This window comes from Opisthorchis viverrini, assembly GCF_000715545.1.
Source record: "Opisthorchis viverrini unplaced genomic scaffold opera_v5_25, whole genome shotgun sequence".
Classification (NCBI taxonomy): Eukaryota; Metazoa; Platyhelminthes; class Trematoda; order Opisthorchiida; family Opisthorchiidae; genus Opisthorchis; species Opisthorchis viverrini.
The window spans coordinates 1,406,934-1,424,189 of NW_008751681.1; the positions used below are offsets into that span (position 1 = coordinate 1,406,934).

At 43.8% G+C, this 17,256-nt stretch overlaps 1 protein-coding gene across 1 annotated transcript in view; it reads right to left on the reverse strand.

The window, feature by feature from the left end:
• Positions 1-3,722: 3,722 nt before the first annotated feature.
• Positions 3,723-17,256, reverse strand: part of T265_02153 (hypothetical protein) — a gene marked incomplete at both ends in the record, with an annotated part of 35,433 nt that continues 21,899 nt past the window's right edge. Inside the window, 3 exons of the mRNA XM_009166327.1 lie at positions 3,723-4,193; positions 5,554-5,762; positions 7,829-8,086. Of these exons, the coding sequence (XP_009164591.1) occupies positions 4,085-4,193; positions 5,554-5,762; positions 7,829-8,086 (576 nt within the window). The remainder of the gene's footprint in view (positions 4,194-5,553; positions 5,763-7,828; positions 8,087-17,256) is intronic.

Below are 17,256 nucleotides of genomic sequence, written 5' to 3' on the forward strand. Positions count from 1 at the left end.
TCCTCACTGTGCCTGGTTGGAGACACTACAAGATATGGCTGCCAACCGATGTCAGTGGCGTTCTTGTTGTCAGTTTCTGTCCAGATTGCCTGAGTGAATGTCTGGAGGTGTAGGCACCTCGGAATGATTGTGTTAAGCTAGCACTAAGTCCCTCCCCCATCCACCTTTATTCTTTTCTTTATAATAAGGCTTTCAAATAAGTCGTGGTTGTACGGCATTGAAGCATCGGTGTTGAACACTGATGTCATGCTCTCGATGATGATGATGATGACCGGAAGTTGAACCTTCAACTGCGTCAACATTCCGTTCCGGAATGCTACTCTAATGTTGGCTGTATTCAACCCTTTTTTGATGACTTTTAGTGTCCCTGTTTTGTAGGGAATGAGCGCTATTCTGACCCACTTCTTCTTGGGACCAATACCCATCTTAGTTGCTGTTTAATTAAACCCACTCGGTATTCGCTATCTTGAAATCTATCTTTTCAGTCTCAAGCTTAATGCTTTTCGGTTGTCCTCTGTGCAGAGTGCCCTTACAATACTGAACACCACTGAAACTATACGAGCATATACTATTTTGGGTGTGCTAAAGGAAGGTTTAAAACCGCACCAATGTCTTTTGATTTTCGGTAAACAGTGGTTTTTAATCTCCCACCACTCTCGTGGGTCATGCAGCGAAAGAGGGTCGTGTACCTGATGTTGGCTGTAGCTCCATGTTAAACTTAATGTGAGAGTCCAAATCGTTAAGATATTGAAAGAATCCGTTAACCTTATCCCGCATTATCAAAACGAACGGGTAATCTACGTAACGCCAGAAAACCATTGGTGAATACTTGAATCCGTCTGAGGCTTTTTATTCGAAGTCTTCCAAGTACATGCTGGCAAAAGTCAGGGATAGTGGAGATCCCATGGCAGGGTCTTGCTCTTGAGAATATATAATCGAGTCAGAAACAAAGTGGCTGAAGTTCGGACACTCTTATACCATCAACCATCTCGTCTACAGAGAGTTGTGTTCGTTCTTGCAGCCAGTAACAGCCTCCTCGCTACTTCCACAGCGTCCGCTTTGAAGACATTGTTTAACATCAAGTTGACATCAAAGCCAACAAAGACGTCATCTAGCTATAACACAAAAAACAATCCACAGGAATCCTTCGTAAAGGAATGAGCGGACAGAGTAGGAATGGTTGGGCTTCTAGATAAGAAAACTAATGGTGATTTGATCTCTAGTTGGTGGCTATCAAGTATCTTTTTTATCTTCTTCCTGTGGAACTGGACCAGCTACTTTCTGGGAAGTCATACGAATTTTGGATCCGTGGGTGACTTGCAGGCAAGTGGCTCAAGGACACCTCTCAGAAATCTGACCAGTTCGTGTGGTGGTGAGCTTACGCTATCCACTATTGGTCTTACGGGGACACTTTCCTTGTGAACTTTTTGTAAACTAAAAAGACGTGGTTGGATTGCACCTCTTCGGAACAACCGATACTTCTTGCCTTACCTCAGATGTTATGTCACTGAGCTTAGATACCTCCCAAATTCAACCTGATTCTTATTCATTATTGACGTAATCGTCGCGTTATCGATGTGTCGGTAACGCCCATCAGCTACGTGTTGTCCGACTTTCTGCAGATAGTCACTCTTATTCCCGACGACCGTGGTCTTTTGTCGGCCCTTGTAATTACTATACTGCCCACATGTTTTCGTGTGTTTAAGTCTCTTCGCTCCGTTGGTGCAACGTTTGGAACCTCTGGTTGCTTGGACTTTGGGACTGTGATCAACCGCATACGTAACTTCACCACTTTGAAACACAGACTCGACACTAGGAGTAATCTTTTCTGCCCTTATGATTCTTACAGCGAAATCCAATCCCTTCTATGACAGACAACGTTTTTCGTCACTTAAGGGCCCATCTGATAAGTTGACTACACTGGAATAGCTAGCAGATGGCTTACTCTTTTCTACTGGTCTCCTGAAACAGCGAGTTGTGGAAAGCAATTTCTCGAACTTGCGTATTTGTTTGTCTTTGCACCGTTTACCTTGAGCTGATTTTGCTATTTTCGCTTTGGTATCAAGTAATTCGAAATGGAAAGCAATTCTCGAACTTGCGTATTTGTTTGTCTTTGCACCGTTTACCTTGAGCTGATTTTGCTATTTTCGCTTTGGTATCAAGTAATTCGAAATCTGCGGGCGAGAGTGCGGACTGAAGATAATTGTTGAAACGACATGCGTGGTAGTGGCATCAATTAAACTTTGGGTCACCTGTTTGAGGAATGATTTGGCCACTGAAAAGATAAATCGGGCAGAAGCGATGGACGGAACTTTGTGGCTTACCAACCAGAGATTTGGGAATTATGTTGTTCTTCATGCATTTAATGTTGAAAACGCAACGGTTCTCCCAATTTGCCTCCAATCTCACCAATCTAACGTATCCGCTTGGCAGTTTCTGAACACATGGTCCGCAGATGCAATCATTTGGGAAATGTTTGGGACCGAGTGAGTAGCCATCGTTTTAGAGGTTTGGTAAACAATCGGTGGATTTATTGCTGTGGAACGTTTTACATTCAAACTCCACGAAAGTTCTTCAGTGGAGGATCGGACAGCAGGAGGCTGTGAGCAACTTATCTCCGCAATCAAGTGCTTCACAATTTGAAGTTTATCCCCGAAATTACAATGAAGACGTCGAGTTCGAATATGTAGAATAACTTCCGAAATCCTCCGCCCAGCCCTGTTCCACGGTTGACGAAATTCCTGTTTTCGCCATGTCGAAGTCTAGTTGTCGTTATTCATTAGCAGTTGCCACTTATTGCAACCGGTTTACAGGATGACAGAATATTTTTAGACAAAACAAAATCTCTCGGACCCAACGTTCATTCTGCCGAGTACAAAATCGTTTACAACTGAAAGTGGAGTCAGTCAATACTGAAAAGCATAGGTGTTTCATCCGTATTGGAAATCGTCAACAGCATGGGGTCAGCGACCTACCGGTCAGTAAGTGAAGAACACACCGTTCGACTAGGATTGGCTGATCAGCGGCCCAACTCGCATCTAGACAGAGTATAACGTCTTCATCCTCATATAACGAAGTCACGTGTTGATTGGCCCCTCGATTGATCGATTCTCACACGGAAGACTGGAGCTACTTGTGAGAGCTCTTCCTTCGTGAACAGACTACTAACGGTTGATGACTGTGAGATCGGAAATTTCGACCGACATTTCTATGCTGAAAGGCATGTGGGAAATGAAGTGCTTCACAGTTACACCAGATCCACTCCAAACGAGGGCCTGTGATACCGTTTCAGATGGTTTTATAAAGGGGCAATGATTTTTGTACTGGAGAACTTTAATGAAGGTCCACTACACTACTCCATTGGCTTCGGTGTTTCGCTGAACGGGTTTTGGTAGATAACCTCAACTAAATGAAGTCTATTTCGGCCGTCCCCTGTTGGTTGTTCTTGTTGGCAGGAATTAATGAATATTCATCCCAATACACTCTATTCGGGGAGAGAAAACAACGGTGTCCCCCGTGAGCCACGATCGGATGCTCCCCTAAAAAGCCACACCAAAAAGAATTCCCTATTCAGGGATAGTCCTTCTTCGAGGTCCGTACAAACCTCATCGTTTACTTTACTTCCGACAGTTTGAATTAGGATGAAGTGAAACAACGAGACCAAATCACCCAACTGTGTACACTAAAAACCCACTAAAAACCGAATCAGTTGATTGCAGTGACAACAGAGTAATAATAAACACAGATAAATAGAATACACGGGAAATCGGCAAGGTAAGAGACTCATTGTTGATGTTGCGTAGGAAAGACTTTGAAACCGAACCCAGGTATTGTAAAATGGAGATGCCCAAATCAGGGATGCAGACAGTAGACGCGTGCAAAGAGCGAAAGCTAGATGAGAGAAAAACAGCTAGAAAAAATCTATCAGAATGGACCCAGAGCTGTTTATGGCAGCATGTGATGATAGCTTCACGAAAAAAACAATCCATAGGAAATCTTCGTAAAGGAGTGAGTGGACAGAGTAGGAATGGTTGGGCTTCTGGATAAGAAAACTAAAGGTGATTTGATATCTGATTGGCGGCTATCAAGTATCTTTCTTATCTTCTTCCTGTGGGACTAGATACCGACTGATGAACAACTGCTGTGCTAGCTTCAGCGTGTCCTTTGGCCTTTGCCGTTTGAGTTCACCGTCCCTGAAAAGAAAAAGTAACAGTTTATTTAGAGAAACAATGAAGTCCCCACCTACTACCACTTCTAACCGGGAGTGGTGGGGGTGCTAAAAACACGCAGTTGACCTTCACTGCGTCAGCAATGCCATCGTCCAACGTGACTCAATGAATTTGTCCAGTATTTTTCAACGTTTTGCCGCAAACGCTGTCTTAAGCCACTGTACATTTTTTCTGTACTACAGGGTGAGGCAAGCGGGCCAAGGGATCAGTGTAGAAATTGAGGGACCACAACACACCATTACCAACCAAGAAAGCAAAAACATAAGAAGCACACGACCTAATAGAGCTTATGTCCAACTTTGTGTTCATTAACTTAATCAGGCTGCTTAAAAGGTGTGTCGGTTTATGCTGGTACAACGAAAGCATCTCAAGGGCTATATACTGACATATACTACATGTCAACTGAAAGTTATACACTAATTCAGTTGATATCTCTTTAATTGCTCTCCGCATACAGTTTACTTCAGCAGCAATGTTGATTGGGTTTTCTGAGCTTTTGCAGTGGTCGTTAGGTCTACGAATGCTCAGCAATACAGCAGTACTTCCGACTTATTTTTGGGTGGCGAACTAGGTGGGTCCCATTATTTCGTGATAGTTCAAATTTATGGTAAAAAAGGCAGTTTGCATATTGCTGGAGAGAAGTTTGGTGCCAAATTTCTAGGACATTTAACAAGAAATTGAGAGGGATTTAGGATTCGGTAAATTTCACGTATAGGCACTTTTGGAATATGTTTTAACTACTTCAGGCTTCGTCATAGTTTCAGAACGGCGAGTTGCTTGCATATTCTGTGTCTTTCGACTTCCCCTGTCTAGGCTTGGAAAACCTGGCAGTATCCCAGTCCTCTTGCTTCCTTCGGGTGGCATGGCAGCTAGGCACCGAAAGGATGCTATAGCTGGACGATTTACTTATTTATTTTTCATTTCATATACTGATACTGAGTTGCGTGACGAAGATGGGGAGGATATGACCACAATCGCACGCTATTCCCAGACAGACTATTTTAGCTGGAGAGGTACTCTTTCCACAAGGATCTTTCTTGGACGGATTAGAGTTGTTGGGAGGAAAAATCAAGTTTGTCACAATTCAAACAGCACAAACTGTCCCAATCAACGGCAGACATAAAATGTGTAATAGGGCGCAAAATCAACATCACTGGTGACAAAAAACGGCGTTCAACAATGGTGAACCACAAGAAACTTTGGTAGAAAGAAGTTCCTCTACGAATTCAGTTTTTCAGGGAGGTACCTTTGGTATGAAAACGGCAGTCGGGCAAGGTATCTAAATAGCACAATGAATAAAAACAAGATCAGGGGCGACACGTACCAGTTCATATTCAGCAGTCCACCGCAGTTTGCTATACTTTGTTGCACACGGCCAGCAAACATTATGCCATCTTCGTCATCGCGCATCCGAGTAGGTGGCAGATACCACACGTCGACAACCATGGCCCATGAACTCATGATTTTGAACGTATATTGTAGAAGGCTATCACGGCTACTGTTCCAGAAGCAGTCAGCAAACAAAGGATTGTACTGGCAGGATATGGGAAAGGAATGAGGAGATCGAGATGATTATGAGATAGGGTGGTGCCACGACTGACAGAGTGAGTTCGTAAGACAAAGTATAAAGTCAAAGGGAACTCCACTAATCATAGGTTCTGGCAATGTGCTTGTTGCGGTTTGCTGTTGCTCCAGGGCGGATAGGATCGACGTGTGCCAAAGATTGTTTTCCGCAGAGGACTCAGTGGGCATCATATACGCCACCTTCTGTGGCAAAAACTTGGCTAGCCATCCAGAATCACTTGGGAGATGGTGTGCCTAGACGCAGGACACACGATCAGTGCAATGTCAGCGAAGGATATTTACGTTAACACGAAGGTAAAGTGGCAACGGGTGAACTGACGAGTACTCAATCGGCTAACTACAATACCACGAAATAAGACACCAAAAATAACAACCATCAGTGGATATTGATTCGATGGAAGTTTTTCTGTCCATCAGTTTTGAAAACTGGCAGCGGTTCAAAAGAAGAAAAAACGTAACCTTAGATAAATGAATGTCCAAATCAGTGAAAATTTGAGCCGAAAATAACGCCGAACATAAAAATTGTCACTGTTTTGAGAAGAATGAAGCTGTTACGTCGCTACGCGACGTCCATTATAATTGGGCGGATGATAACAGCTGATAACCTCATCGTAAGCAGTGCAATCTCCAGACACAAACTGATTTACGTCTGCTGACATAAACTCCATTGCACTGGCGTCACATATATTGGTTCAACAGGTTGTTCTGATGAGACGACCAAGCAGCCATTATACACATGTACCGTTTTAGAACACGTAAAACATCAATACACTTACTAATAACAGAGGTCCCAACCATCGGTTATTTCAAGTGCACTATTTTTTCACGTTCGTGTATGTCCAGTGCACCAATCACGTGGTTGTACGGGTATTTATGTATAACACCTTGTAAAAGTCGTTAATTCCCATCTGATATTCCTGTAGGGAGCCACTATCGAGAAGGACGCTGACACAACGTTACATCGTCCGTAGTGGACTGCACTCAGGCATGAAAATTGGCCATGGCGATAAGGTAGTTTGACGTCTATGAACGGTCTTATTTTCCGTCCCTATACATACGCATTCACATGGCCCATAAAAATCCCTAGTGTCAGGAATTGAATCGCAATAGCTGCGGCATGCGACCACCGCGGAGCCGATTTCAGTTGTCCATGGTTACAAAAAACAGACAGGGTGTCATGAAAAGAGAAGACCAACAGGATCGTAAAAGACTCACAGAGTCCGGCCTGAGGCTCAGCGCGGTGACCGCTGAGACGGGTTGTGGTAACAGCTGGTGACGTGACGTACTTATATACATTGTACCTACTTGCAGGCTATTGTTTCCCGATAAAAGAAAAGCATACATGTGAGTGGCAGAATGCGCCAAATGAGTCGCAGTAATACACCCTTTCGGTGTCTAACTACCATGCCATCCGAAGGAAGCACGACGGCTAGGATACTGCCAGGTTGCCCAAGCCTAGACAGAAGTCGAGATGCAGAGACCGGGTTCGAACCACGGACCTTCCGATCAGTACATTCCCGCTCTAAACACTGAGCCATCTCGCCCCCATTAGACGGATCCACAGATGAGTTAACCCGAGTGTTCCCACAGTTCAAGTCTAAAGGCCCAAATCTGGCATTTTCATCACCTTAATTCATTAAGATGGTAGCTTTTGCATGCTGGGAAGGAACATCGTGCATGCACTGGAACGAAAAATTCGGTGTGACAAACCACCTGTCCAAAGTAATTAATTTGCCTGAAAATCTGCTACCGATCATATGAAGCCCATTTTGCGTTCGTTAGGCATGGCTTCTACTGTGGAGGCGAGCTTCAACGGTATAGTTTTGCATGTTTGACTAGCAAACCATAGACATTTTAACCAAAATCGTGGAAGTTCGTTCCAGTCTCTGGCTTATGAGTGGTAGCACTGACTGGTGGTATAGACACCTTGAGCATACGTATATTCTTCTGCCTGGAGATTCCGGCTGGTTGGACAGTCTGTCTCACCTGAAAAACTTTCGAAAAAAGCGACGTACCTTGATCGCGACAGGATGAATCGGCGCACCAACCTCAAAACAGCCCTTTTTGAACTTCATAACAGACGTGTTGTTGATACAAGTTCCCTCAGGAAAGATGAGCAGGGGTTCGGCGTTTGGACTCATGACGTGTTCTTTTAGACGGGCCGCAGTACGTTGCCTGTCCAACACTTCATCTCGATCAAACCACACGGCAGGGACGGCCGCGGAGATGATTTTTTCGGCCAAGCCGAAGAAACCGGAATGTTTTTGGCCAACCTACGGTAATGAGAAGATAGATCAAAGAAGGTGAACACACTCAAAGCAACGGATGTCGAAGTTGGTAGTGAACTTTGCGAAGCTTTTCTAAGAATTTTTTCGAAATCGATCACAAACCAGTAAGGTTCACCTGCCCAAACCAGAAACTAAAGGCTGTAAACAGAAATGCCCACCTAGTAATTCATTCCACACCGTACTGACAACGTCCATTAAGCCGATCATCGAACCGTTCAGCTTTAAGACCTTTTCGGTGCCTAGCTGCCATGCCAACCAAAGAAAACAGATTCGATAGATCCTGAAAGACAGAAGCACTTGGTTTTAATAAGATATGGACTGCATAGAATTCGAGAGAACAAAATGCAGGATAAAACTGGGCAGCCAGGAGAAGCCCGTTTGTCTGGATGGATGAGTTGGTTTCTGTGGAATGTGGTGTGCGCATGTGTGGATGACTTGATTTCGATCATAGTTCAAATATTCTTGAGAACCACTGAATATACGGTAAGATAACTATCACGCGGAAATACTGCGTGAAAAAATAAAACAACGTAGTGTACGGCCTGGTCCGTTGCAACAAAACTGAACTATAACTTGTGCGTACAGTCTGGTCAGAAGCTATATCCATGATGAAATAAAGTAGGCAGGTATACCTTGTCAGTACGAAATGAGATCATCAAGAACAAGAATAGGTCGATCGATTTATCCTAAACAAATCCTCATGAAAGGTGACTTCTTTCGTCTCTAACTTTTGCGCCATTGAGTTCCCCTTGCAGAGCGCCTAACAGAACTTCAGCTCATGTACGGTGCTTTCTCACAGGATTTTGGTGAAAAGATTGTCAAGACAAGACTGATCCAATTTAAACCAATTGTGGTTTCATTTTAAATCGCTCAAATGAACAACGACTACAGGATTCCGATTCATTGGTGGTGGAAGAGAGCGACACGTGACCCAAGATTGTCTGCATTGCAAAAACAATGAAAAAATGTCCACCGACCGACTGGAATGCATATGCGACAAGCAAAGCCCAAGAGAGAGCAGAAGATCCTAGTACCAAGTAATGAACGATATGTTCAAAGATGACATAGTGCGACCTGAGCGGTTAACAAGGTTGTATTTGCCGGTGTGCGAGATCCACAGTAGCCGATCCGTCGACAAAGGATCTTCATTGGGACTATGCTTCAGCAGTAGATGTGGTCTGAGCAGACGGGAAAATCGTAGTTAGCTACTAGACTAAGGCACTCCACTGTTATCTCTTTCCGTTTTGATGTGAAGGACAGGTAGCAAAAACGATGTTACGATAAGGAAACGCTTTAATCTGTTGTTAACAAAACCACTGACTTTCTTCCAGCCTATTCCCAGACTGTACTGCACACAAAATCGAGGACATCAACTCACCAAGGAGCACGTGAAGTATGATGAGGCATGCATAAAACAAACTCTTCAGTACCAAGGAGGCAAGTAGAGGATTCGTGGGAAGATAAGACTCCGAAAAAATAACAATGCATAAAATTTCTGTCCTTCGATTACGAGTGATTAGAAGATATTGCATGTGGTGGTTTCTGTACTTCGCTCGTTCTAGCCCTGATGACGTTTTGCATTCTTCTAAGAACGCAACAAGACGTGCATAACGAATCGAATTTAACAAACATGTACGATGAATCGCATATGTGGAAGGCCTGAAGCCTCTAGGATGAATGGGAACAGATTATATCAAGAAGCCATGGCCTTAACGGTGTTTCGCACGCTATACGGGCCTACCAACTGTACTTACAGATGACAGCTATGGTCTGCCAATGAAGCAGCAAGGGTTCTAAAAGTATGGTCTGTAAGGAAGTTATTCGAAGCGGTTACGCCTAGATATTTCACCGCAAATTTCTTGGGGGGTGGGAGGAGACATTAAAAAAAGGGGTCAACGGCTGGCACCCGGCACTGACAATTTTGTTACAAACGTTACGACAACGATCTAAGTGACGTAATTTGTGCGTAATTGGGTGGGGATGCGTCCTTGTTTGTGCTAGTGAATGGATCGTCATAACTTTGACCGGAAGTGAGAGAAAAGATAAGGTATCGGCATGCGGTGAGAGTTGAAGTGAAAAGCCATTCATCTAACCAGCACTATCCAGCATCGCTCATGACTGTGAGTTCTAAGCGCAGCTCTAAGCCAACGCCACCTCTCAGCGTACTTGCACGGGACGGAGAAGAGAGAATCGGCCGTCACGTGTGTGGATTTTACTGACTTTCAATTAGCATGGGCGGGCTCTGTTTATTGCATTTGTCGGTGAAAAGCTGGTCAACGCCATCAAAGGCAACTGTTGAACGGCATTAGCTTTTACATCCGGTGCTGAAGTGACAGCGTGAACCATGTATGAAAAACAAGGTCTATTACGGCGAGGGGGGAGACGATGAGACCTGATCACTTGACTTGAACGTTAAGCTTAATGATGGTATTGGCGAGCTTCAGAAGAAACCGAGACACGTTTCAACATCCAGGAAGCAGACATAAACATAGCGTCAATAATGGTAACAGGTGGACAAACATGCGTCAATCAACGTGAAAAATGAAATCTGAATTTCAACTAACAAAACTTCGCTCGCTAACATGTGCCACGTGCGGCTTCAACAAAACACAGTATTGAATATCAGAGGTCACATGTATGCGACTACAGAATGGGCTGAGTTAATCCAAGGATGCAAGACGTGACTCCTGTCACAGCCAACAGATTTTTGACCACCGACAGAGCAACAACATAGCTGATATGGTCAGACCAAATTTTAGTCTACCAAGAAGGTTCTCTGACAACTTTGGAGTGGAGGACAAACCCTAACTTGGCGGACGGGAACAGGGTAGACTACAAAATGCAGGTGCTGTTGGCACAATCCATCTATCGGTGTGCGATTCATTGGAGTAATCCTGGAGACACTGCAAGATACAGTTAGCAAAATGCTTCTGTGGTGTAGGCATTTCGACCATTCAAAGTTGGTTAGTGCTGACCTGCTCTGCTTTTTTATTTCATTTTTTCAGTCGCAATACTACGGTCAGTGACGCTCTCAATGGGTGTGGCCAGAAAACCAGACATCTGTGTTCGACATCTAAGCTCGTCAGTATACAACATAATACGATCATTTTCCAGGGTGAATAGAAAACGTTTCGAAAATCACGAACAATCCAGAAAGCATCAATATAAGAACATCATCTAGCATCTAGGCTATAAACCTGTCAGCACATTGCCAAAAACGAAATAATCAAACAGGAATACGGCATAATACAAGCACCGACTAGCACGTTAGCTGTTTGGTGTGAGTCACAAGCACGGTTAGTTCTTCGGATATCTCTAATCAGTAAATTAACACAATATCCAACCGCATGGAACTGCATAAAGAAAACCTCAATCTAGTACTAATATATAATGTGGAAAAGAAGACCCCTGGTAATCATGGGTCGCTTGTAAGATAAAGTGGACAACGTCATTGCAGTACCCCGTGACAGGAGCTGGATTCGACTTAATTGGGTTTGATCGATAAAACCCAGTAGGGTAGAATTTTGGGGCATATCAAACAGCTACACCATGGACTGGAGCTATGAAACGGAAGGAAAAGACATTGATCAAGTTCCGGATAACTGCACTCATTTCCATGTAGTTTTGTTCGTTTGTAACCTGAGGTCGAACCTAGTTGCGTCCAAGTAATTCGTTCCCAACCGATTGCTAGTCTACATGCTCAGCGTTTTGAAGCTCTATTATATGCCTCAGCTAGGATGAACAATTCATTTTTATAGAGGTACACGAACAGCGAGATCACGAAGGGTGGGTTGTAACAGAACAACTCATGGACTAAGTGTTGGTTATCCGTAGTTCGGGTAGTAACCTGACAGCAAAGCAGTTCAGATGAGATTACTGAAATCATCCAATGTTTCAAGGATATCTATATAAAAAAACGATGGAAAGTTTAGCATAGGGTTAAAGGAACTAAGCAGACCGTTCATTCAGCTGTGTGGATGAGTCCAGATCCGCTACGGAAAGACACATCTAGTGACAACATGGACACGTGGTCCGCTCACATATGTGTTGGTCGGAAACACGAGATGCTCGGTACTGGTGACCGGATGGATGTGGCTGTTATGCACAGCTGATTACGTACGTTCAGTTCACAAGAGTGAAATACCTAGTAAACGTGTGTTTCAAATCAACAGGACGTCCATTGGTTAGAACACAGAAAGTGACGGCCCAATCCTATCGGAGCTACTGTGGCTCTTTAACAAAGAACGCGTGTTTCTTAGATGTGCACCGACTTATTTTGATGTGGTTGTAAACAAGGCATAGATTGGAATGCAGCTAGCCTTGCGCAAAAGATGTCTTCGTGAAGCAGGTCCGTTTGAAAGACCACAGAAATAATAAAATCATACAGCATCCATCAGTCGACCCCGGTGAAAGGAGTAGACGATCGGACCAGATTAGTTAGAGCGGTGGCTTTAGCTTAGTTAGGTGAAGAAAGGTAAGCAAATCATGCCTGTTCGAACAGCCCCTCTCTTGTTCTGGTGCAGTTAATCTGGTGGGTCCACACAGGACACGCTTTCGCCTCATCAGCAGTGGGGATATTTGATCGTGTCAAGATTAGGAGTCACGGGTCACATGCGAGCTGACCGCGTCATCATAATTTCAGCGACGGACCTGGATTATCGCGTTTGGATAGGCGAACTTGTTCACGCTTGGGTGACGCCTCGAACGAGGATGATGAGCTTTAATCTGCGCGGAATTTGAGTTCGGTGTTCCCTTTTTTGGTGTAGAATCCCCAGAGTAACTGCGTCACGACAGAGGGAAGATTGCGCAAAGGAGAGTTATGTGAACATTATATATATATATATATATATATATATATATATATATGCTGAAACGAAGTGGATCCTGCATACGAGTGTTCTCGGTTGGACAATGTGCAGTCTGTGTAGCCACAATCCCCATTTGAATCCAACCCAAAATCTAACTAAAGGTCTGAACACGATAACTTCCGACAAAAGATCGCATAGGATGCTATAAATGAACACAGTTAACAAATTCCAGTCATCGTTTCGGAGAAGTTTGGTCAACAATCAGTAGATTTGACGCTCGGCTTGTCATAAGAAATCTCACAGGTTGGTTACCTGACTGCCTTAAAACACGATTAACCTGGTTACTTACTCACTTGGTCTGACGAAGCTTTTGTGTCAACCGCGGAACGTTGCCCAGCAATAAATTCACCAACTGTTTAGCAAACGATGACTACCCAATCGGTCCCAAACATTTTCCAATTGATTTAGAATTCTAGTCACCTTATATAAACTAGAAAACAGAACAGTAGGAGTTCATTCGAAAACGGCAGGATTCAAAACGACTTGAATTCCGTGAATTTACTTCATATCCAGTAATATAGATTGTCTCTGACTCGACGAGCTTACGTGCATACAGAGTTGAGCGAGTGTGCAGCCATTTTTATTGATATGCAAAAGGACTATCCAAAGTCACCATTTCAAATTTTTGTGGGTAAGTCGCCTGCAGAACAGTAAATTACTGTAAGATAAACGTATGGCGACAACGATGCAAGGGTAATCATTTTTCACTGGGGATCTACCCAATAGATTTTGAATTACCGAGGGGACGCACCGCCAATAAAATGCACCACTATGGTACAAGTAAGTCTCGTCAAGATGACAGGATCAGGAATAAAGATGATTTTTACACAAAGGAGAGTTTCGCCTCGGCCTCCGCAAAAAAAACTGACCATAAGTAGTCAGTCATTCCGTTGTACTCCATGAAATCACCTGCAAATAATAAGCTACGGAACAATCAGAAACAAGATTGGGGAGCAAGCGCTCAAACGCAGTGTGGTGGTCGCAACATGGTGGAAACTGAGTTAGCTTACAAACCACTGGGGCGCAAACCTTACAGAAGACCCACGCGGTCATGCAAAACATTGTTTACAAAGGTGCGACGGATCTACAGCTGGACCGCGTTCCTCGGAAGACGGAATTCCTCAGAAAAGGAAAGAACTTGATAATGTCACCGCTTTAGTAGAAGGTATGCGGATGAGAGAGAGAGAGAGAGAAACCTAACAATGTAATTGGAAAAAAGGCAGTTCAGCTGCGGGGAAATCCAGCACAACTATATGGGATGGTTACACAGGCCATATGGTCCTCCGCCGAGACGAGGGTGGTATTCCGCAAAGTAGCGCAAACTGTGGGATGCAATCATGGACTGGCAGGTGTGAAAGAGAGTAGGAGTTCGAATGTTGCTATTATAGTTAGCTTTAAACGATGGGGTTCTTGTGATCCTTCTTTGGGGCGTTGCGGATAACAGATCTCAGTGGTGATCGTGCTGCCAGTTTCCCGACAATGTGACTGAGCGTTTGAAGGTGTCGTTATCTTTGAGTGCTTAGAGAAAACTGACACCAGATCCCTCTACTGTTTGTTTCGTTATTGACTTAGACTTCAAACGTAACTAAATATGATTTGTGGGTGTGTGGCCGTGGAACATCAGTACCGACAACGATGTGGTTGTCCATGATGACCACCAAACAGGAGACTACCCAAAAAGCGGACCTATATACCTTCAAAAGAACAATGCCATGACATCAAATTAATGGCTAGCGGTGGCTATAAAATGGACACACGACGGGACAATACATGTGCTTTACCCAAGCAAAGAAGATTAGTCCTTGAGGCCAGATCATTTCGTCTGAACAACCTTGCACGTCACTACGGAAGTTACAGTGAAAAAATGTATGAATGAAGGGCGTCACTTCCCCTTTCAACTCGCGAAGGAAAATCGCCAGTCATTCATGGCCAGAAATTTTCTCATCACAGGTTACACCGAGGCACTTACCGTGCTTCAAACTCATTTATATCGAAGTTTTCTCAAGATGTTCAAAAATGGGTGTTCAAGAGAAGCATGATTTAATCCTTAGATTGTCTTTCAAGTCGACCGACAGACCCCCCGCACGCAATCATTTGACGAACACAGTTTAGAGGCGTCACATTTCAGTTTTGCCAGCCGCAGGCTACCGACAACTCACAAAAAGCTTATAACTGATGTCCACCCTTTTACCGTGTCACCCAGTCCCTGCATAATCTAGCAGGCTTTTCTATCGAAGTGAATAAATGAAGAACAAGGAACACTGCGTCTCTTAATATATTCCGTCAAGTCTTATAAGGTGGTTACAAGCCGCTTTTAGTAGAAATAAAAGTTCCCATTACAGCAGAGTAGCACGCTATACGGTAAGAAATATTAGTTGGAAACGATCGGAGGATATTGTTTCATCCGTCAGCCGGAAGAGGGGTGTCAGTCGGGTAATCGTTTCATCTTAATTTTCATCCGACGTTAAGATTTAAAGAGACGAATTTCATTGACATATTCCAAAACAACATCGATAGAAATTGCCCGCTAGGCTCAGCTTCGTGAGAGAAGGTCCGAAAAATGCCTCTAGAACATAGTACCACTTGTATTGTCGTACGGCTGCAAGACTTCGTTACATCGGGTGGAGTCTTTGACAACCGACGTTTCAGAACTAGAGCTGAAGTTGACTGGAACCAGCGAATTAATAACTAATTGATCAGGAGACGGGTTTTTGGTAGGACAGAGGGTATTTCCCTCAAAGAATGTATCCAGCAGTGCAAGCTACGGTAGCTGGGCCAAAAGTTACGTATGCTAAAAAGGGTGTTGGTTTACGTGCCTAATTTGGAGTAGTGGAATCCTATAGGTGGATAGAATTTGACACGGCAGAAGAGAATGAGAAATGCCACGAAAATTTTGTGTCGTTGATGCTGTTCGCCTCCCTGGACGGGGTCCACGTGACCCTGCTCGAACATGGCTGGAGACGATGGACAATACGACGACTGATCAATGTCAGTGGCGTTCAAGCTGTCACTTTCTATCCAAACTGTCTGACAGTATGTTGATGTGTAGGCCTCTCTGAATTTTGTAGTAAGCTAGCTTCGAGTCCTTCCCTGCCCCATTTTTTCTCCCTCTTATAAGGCTTTGTTCCAATAAATAAACATGGTTGCAAGGCACCAACGATCTCCTCTGATGATGCTTTCAATTATGATAATGACACCAATATATGAGCGTGGTTGAAATACATTAAACTGAGGAGCATATGGATACTACAAAGTTTAATGCACATGAGTAAACTGGGGTTGGCGACTGTTGTCCTGACGGACCAAAACATCACCAGTACGATTCAATTCTTGCAGAACGTTTGAAATCCTAGAAGGCAAAGCGGACCAAGGAAGTGCATTCGCTAAGAAAGAAGCAAACCCACGATTGCTATACACCTGAATCCAATACAATACAGTATAATCCAAAACTGGAATCCCGACATGGACAGAGTAGATGAACAAGATGTTTTATTTAGAAACTAATATAATTAATAACAGATATTCAGGAGATTGTTCGAAAAAAGAATCTACCGGGAATGAAAAGGTACATTGGTGGAGTTAAAATCAAGGTTACCATCAGGCTGCAGGAAAAAAGTCGAGGTTTCAAAAGAGGCCACGGTTAATTTACTGGCACATTTAAGTAAACTGTGTGAACATTTGCATTTGTCACATTTTTAACTGACAGTCTGCGTAGGGAAGGCGATGGTGTCTGACGAGTTTAGCACTTTCGGTCATGAGGATATGTAAAATAACTCAAAATCGATCAGCTTGGTGTTTCCATCACTGTGCGCGAAGCATGAGCTGTGTGAAGTAGACCAGTTAGCTGAGAAAAGCCCACAACTATATTTATTTAGCCACCCGCCGCTGTAGCGAAAATAGCGAAAAATGAATCTACTGAGTATGTGTCCAATCGAGGCGTTCCGTGACAGCTGCCGTAGCTACTCCTCAATGGTTGAGGAGAGAGACTTCAAGAAATCATACTTTTTTCAAAGTGGGTTATGGCCAAACAATTGAGCAACACTATTAAGAGTACCTAACCCCACAGTATCAGCTAACACAGACGTCATGTGGAGCTGTTGATGAAGGAAAAAATCTCCAATATCGACCAAACTGAAACTTCAGAGCCAGTCTTCGCTCTGCACGTTCGGTTGAGGAGAATTTAATAGAAACTCAACCGGATGCGACGGACTTTACTAAATTAACTGGCTGTTTTAATGACTCACGATGGGGCACAGGGACGTGGCCAGATATACACTTTTCACCGTC